Below are 5,549 nucleotides of genomic sequence, written 5' to 3'. Positions count from 1 at the left end.
CTATCTTCAGCCTGGGGCCCTGTCAGGGGTACTTCTGCAACAGCCCTGGGATGCCCAAGCTCTCCTGGGGTATCCTATATTCCACAAGGAATCCCTCTACACCTTACCTCTTGCCTGCTGGTCAAGCAGAGTCATAACTAGCAGGAAAAAACCCCCACATTTTAGGACAGTAAGTTGTTTGGGACTGTGAAACAAAGGATAGTATTGCCTTGCAGTAGCCAGGAAACCATGGACTTTCAGGCTGAGTTACTTCTAGAACAAAAGTGTGTCTTGGTTAAAGTTTAAACTTAATTTTAAATGAGAAAGAAGCCTGCAAGCATTAGGCGGCTGTGAACTTGCTCTTGAAACTTCTTGAGTTAGTTGAGCTAACAGACGTGGTAATCTAGTACAGTGGGCTTTCCTGTAACAATGTAGTGATGCTGCCTGGGCTTGCTTCAGCAACTTAGTACTTCACATGTGTGTTGTATTTGCTGACTACAGGCATGGTGAGGTAATATACTCAGTGGTGTGTTTCTCCAATTTTTTCCAGATGCCATGAAATACACTATTGTGGTGTCTGCCACAGCATCTGATGCAGCACCCCTTCAGTATCTGGCTCCCTATTCAGGCTGCTCCATGGGTGAATACTTCAGAGACAATGGAAAACACGCGTTAATCATCTACGATGACTTGTCCAAGCAGGTCAGGAAACATTGTTTATAGGCCTCATAATCTAACATTGGTGTTTGTAGCTGTAAGATCACCTCAAGTTTAGAAATCCAAAATGTTAAATGATCTACTGAGGTCTGAAAGCTTGCTTTATACCACGCAGGCTGTTGCCTATCGTCAGATGTCTCTGCTGCTGCGTCGTCCACCTGGCCGTGAGGCCTACCCAGGTGATGTGTTCTACCTGCACTCTCGCCTGCTGGAGAGAGCAGCCAAAATGAATGACTCCTTTGGAGGTGGCTCTCTGACCGCCTTGCCTGTCATTGAAACTCAGGCTGGTGATGTGTCTGCTTACATTCCAACCAATGTCATCTCCATCACTGATGGACAGGTAGGACTTCTTCACATCCCAGTGTACATCTGTGTTATTTACTGGCAGGTCTCTCAGGAGGCTTCCAAGCTTCTGACCAAGATAATAAAACAATTCTCTCCTACAGATTTTCTTGGAAACTGAGTTGTTCTACAAAGGTATCCGTCCAGCCATCAATGTTGGTCTGTCTGTGTCCCGTGTGGGTTCTGCTGCTCAGACCAGGGCTATGAAGCAGGTAAGCATGAAACTGCTGCTCCTCTTGCTAGAGATGAGTAGTGTGTAGGCCTAACCCATTTCACTCTAAAGAGCTGTGAATAGAGAGGGAATAAAGCTTTGGATTCCTTAGTGTTATGAAACTATAAAAGAGCAAACTTTGGGGATCTCTTTGATATTTCCATTACCTGTTGAGTGAGGTGGGGGAGAAAGGAAAATAGTATCTGCATAAAGATGTAGGATTAAGTTTCAGTATGCTGAGCTGGGTACTGATCTAACTAGAAATAGAGAATGCTCTTTTAACCCTGTGCTTTTAGTCCATATATGGAATTGGAAGTTTAATATCAATGGTCACTGTTTTAGGGAGGCATGCTTATATTAAAAGGTGGGATATTTAGAAATGCATATAATTATCTATCAGAATCTTGGGATTCACTTTTCTGGTATGGAAAGCAAAGCTGACTTGTGATAACTGTCACCTGAAGATAACCTGCAAACTCCTAGATACATTTAGAAGGTGATCGAACTCAGTCTGACCTGTATCTTGTGTTGTAGGTGGCAGGTACCATGAAGCTGGAATTGGCTCAGTATCGTGAAGTAGCTGCCTTTGCCCAGTTTGGCTCTGATCTGGATGCTGCTACACAGCAGCTGCTGAAACGCGGCGTACGTCTGACAGAGCTGCTAAAACAAGGACAGTATGGTGAGTGTCTTGAACTTTAAAAGTCTGCATTTCACATCAGTCTCTTGTGCTAACAAGATTGGTCTTTGTGGCAGCATTTACCATGTCCATTCTGTGCACATGGTAAATGCAGACTTGCTTGAACCATGTTGTATACGTGCAGTTGATCTTCAAAGAAAGGACTGCGTAGTACTGATGTGTCCTGATGTGAGAGTTACTGATGGCATGAGTGCTCTCTTTTCTGCAGTTCCCATGGCTATCGAGGAACAGGTTGCAGTCATCTATGCCGGTGTAAGAGGTCATTTGGACAAGCTGGAGCCCAGCAAAATTACTAAATTTGAGAGTGCTTTCCTAGCTCATGTACTGAGCCAGCACCAGGCCCTCCTCTCCACAATCAGGTATGATGATTTATCTTGCTTCATCCCAAGGGTATTGACTTGATGGCTGGAGTGCAGATAATGGTCACTGAACTGTTAATTTAGTGTATCCCAGAACATCAGCCCTTAAGCTGCCTGTACCAGAACTGGAAATCAGCCTTCCAGCTGTCCAGAGCTCAGCTTCATGACTTTAGTTCTTAGGAAATCCAGTTGATGCTTAAAATGGAGAAGGGGTGTTATGTTTGTAGTACAAATTCATGCATCAAACAGAAATGTTTTAATTCATCTGCTAATTTTGTTAGAAATGGGAAGGTTTGCTGTGAAGCTTTTTTCTTTGTCTTTGGGATTGACTATCTATCTATTTCTGTGTCATAAGTTTAACTAAACTCTTTCAACAGGACTGAAGGGAAGATCTCTGACCAGACAGAAGCTAAGTTGAAGGAAATAGTCACAAGTTTCCTGGCTACTTTTGAGGCATAAACTTAAAACTGTTCAAACAGACCAGGCTCCCGTGATCCAGCGCTCCAGTTCCATCAAAGATTTAAAAGTATGTGCAACTTGAATGCATAGATCTCAATGAGAATAAAAGTTCCCATGTAAAAAGGCTTGTATATTCTGATTGCCTTCTGGTTAGCTGCTTTCACCTTTAAAACTACAGAGGACTCCCTGTGATACATGCTTGCTTAAAGGAACTCTGAAAAATTTGGGGCATCTTAACTCCCCAGCTGGATCAAACTCCCCTTACATGAATGAGGAGGTGTAGTAATTAGTTTCTGGAGCTATGACCACAGTTCCCATTGTGACAGAGCTGAGGGTTGCTCTTGCAGTTTTCATACTTTTTGCCAGGCAACTGATCTCTGAGAAAGGCATTCAGCTGGGGAAACAGTTTATGTTGTGTTGTCATGGGTGGTAACTAGTTGGACCTCACAGGAATCTCTAACAGCCTGATACTGTTACAGAGTATTTCTTAGAATTGCTGTCTAACCTATCCTGGGGCCTGGCTTTTGGAAGATGGGTTCTCTTGGAACTGAGGTCCTTGTGTCTCCAGACAACTGTAGTTGACTAACTCTGTCAGTAAACTGTCAGCAATCGTTAGTGGGTGGGAGGGAGGTTATATACCAGAACATTGCTTTCATTTCCCAACTTCTGCATGCCATGTGAGGCATGAGATCCCAGTGTTAGACCTATCTGGGATGTAGGAAAGTAAAAAGTTGCTCTACTTTGTGTGGTGTATTCATCTTCACCTGGTACACTGGAGCTTGGTCCTTAATCCTTGGGGAGCTTTTGTACTGCAGTTACCTGTGATCAGGACTGCTCTTGAGGCTGTTCACTCTGTTCCCAGTTAATTTCCTTCACAGGAGCATCCTGCCTCCCAGTTCAAACCTGCTGTGTTACAAGCAGCTAGAAGCATTCTCACACAGTTCCAGGCTAACAAGCTTTTCTGTTGCATTGGGTCTGACTGAGGTAAAGTTTGCAGCCCTCACAGTGCTGTGCTTTGCATTAGTAGCTGGAAGGGTGTTGATAACAGACCAGTGTTGTGGCTACTGCTTAGCAGCGCTGTCCCTCTGACATTCCTCATCAAAGGGGATGGGAGTGGGCAAGATCGTGGGAGGAGACACAACCAGGCCAGCTGACCCAAATTAGCCAAAGATATTCCATACCATATGACATCAGCTCAGATATATAAAGCTAAGGGAGAGAGGAGGAAGGGGGGGGTATTCATGATTCCTCAATGTTTGCCTTCCGGATGAACCATTACGTGTGCTGAAGCCCTGCTTCCCAGGAAGTGTCTGAACAGAACTGCTGATGGGAAGTAGACACTGACTTTCCTTTATCTTATGTGCATGCAGACTCTCGCTTATTTCTTTCACTGTAATAAAAATGCCTTATCTCACCCGCTGGTTGTTCTCCATCTTATTCTCTCCCCTGTCCCATTAGGAAGGCATCTTAGTGGACACCTGGCATCCAGCCAAGGTCAATCCACTACATCTGTTAATGGCCTGAGTGCTTTGAGTGTGAGCTCTGCAGTACAGGAAAAAAAAAACACTTATTTTTAGTCCAGCAGTGTCAGACATCTTTCTGGGAAGAGCTGGCATGTTAGAGTAGGGAGGCCTGGGAAAGTAATTTGTTGTGGCTCCTTTAGGCCATGATGGTATGGATTTGTAATGATGGCTTGTGCCCTCTTGGGAGTGTGGACAGGGTTACTCTGGTTTAAATCAGCCTCAGGGTACAATTAAGCAGATTTTTTTCAGTAAGTGGAAAATGCTTTTTTTTCATTTCTGTACTGTTTTAGCTATCCATGTGTTAAAGCAGGCAGCAGGTCAGGTCAGCAGGTGTGATTCAGGCTTTTGAGCACAGTGTCCTATCTCAGCTGCTTTCATCTTTAAGCACTGCTCAGAGGTTGTTTACCTGGCATCTCCTCTTGGTCAGTGGGCCATAATAAGCTATGAGTAAGAGCAGGATGTGTATTGCGGGGGGTTGTGTCTTATGAGAAAAGGCTGAGGGAGCTGGGGGTGTTTAGCCTGGAGAAAAGGAGGCTCAGGGGGCACCTTTTTGTGCTCTACAACTACCTGAAAGGCGGTTGTAGCAAGGTGGGAGTTGGTCCCTTCTCCTAAGTGACAGGACAAGAGGAAATGGCCTCCAGCTGCACCAGGGAAGGTTTAGATTGGATATTAGAGAAATTTCTTCACTGGAAAGGTGGTCTGGCATTGGAACAGGCTGCCCAGGGAAGTGGTGGAGTCACCATCCCTGGCACTTGAGGACATGGTTTAGTGGTGGGCTTGGCAGTGCGGGGTTAACGGTTGGACTCAATGATCTTTTAGGACAAGAGGAAATGGCCTCCAGCTGCACCAGGGAAGGTTTAGATTGGATATTAGAGAAATTTCTTCACTGGAAAGGTGGTCTGGCATTGGAACAGGCTGCCCAGGGAAGTGGTGGAGTCACCATCCCTGGCACTTGAGGACATGGTTTAGTGGTGGGCTTGGCAGTGCGGGGTTAACGGTTGGACTCAATGATCTTTTTGAGAAATGAGACAACTCTTAAAAAGATTAATTTATTGAAAACAGAAAAATTGAAAAATTACAGAAATTAGAAAAATATAAAAATTTGGGATCCTATGGCTCAGTAGATGGTATGCCCCAGGAGCGCAGGGATGTGAGATCTTATGGCTGAGACAGCACTAGACCTCAGGTAGAGAAAAAGAACTTGCAGTGCTGGGCTGACTTTAAAAAAATTACTAAAAGCCCCTTAAAAGGGGTAAGGCTTT

At 44.6% G+C, this 5,549-nt stretch overlaps 1 protein-coding gene across 1 annotated transcript in view; it reads left to right on the top strand.

Moving 5' to 3' along the window:
- LOC103613348 (ATP synthase subunit alpha, mitochondrial) overlaps positions 1–3,149 on the top strand; it is a 13,965-nt gene extending 10,816 nt beyond the window's left edge. Inside the window, exons 7-12 of the mRNA XM_008631159.2 lie at positions 530–681; positions 812–1,036; positions 1,143–1,250; positions 1,784–1,928; positions 2,155–2,305; positions 2,683–3,149. Coding sequence (XP_008629381.1) covers positions 530–681; positions 812–1,036; positions 1,143–1,250; positions 1,784–1,928; positions 2,155–2,305; positions 2,683–2,764 — 863 coding nt within the window. The 3' untranslated portion in view covers positions 2,765–3,149. The remainder of the gene's footprint in view (positions 1–529; positions 682–811; positions 1,037–1,142; positions 1,251–1,783; positions 1,929–2,154; positions 2,306–2,682) is intronic.
- The last annotated feature ends 2,400 nt before the right edge of the window (positions 3,150–5,549 follow it).

This window comes from Corvus brachyrhynchos, unplaced genomic scaffold, assembly GCF_000691975.1.
Source record: "Corvus brachyrhynchos isolate BGI_N302 unplaced genomic scaffold, ASM69197v1 scaffold1100, whole genome shotgun sequence".
NCBI lineage: Eukaryota > Metazoa > Chordata > Aves > Passeriformes > Corvidae > Corvus > Corvus brachyrhynchos.
The sequence above is the reverse complement of the archived record's forward strand: the minus strand, read 5'-3'. Positions and strand labels throughout refer to the sequence as shown.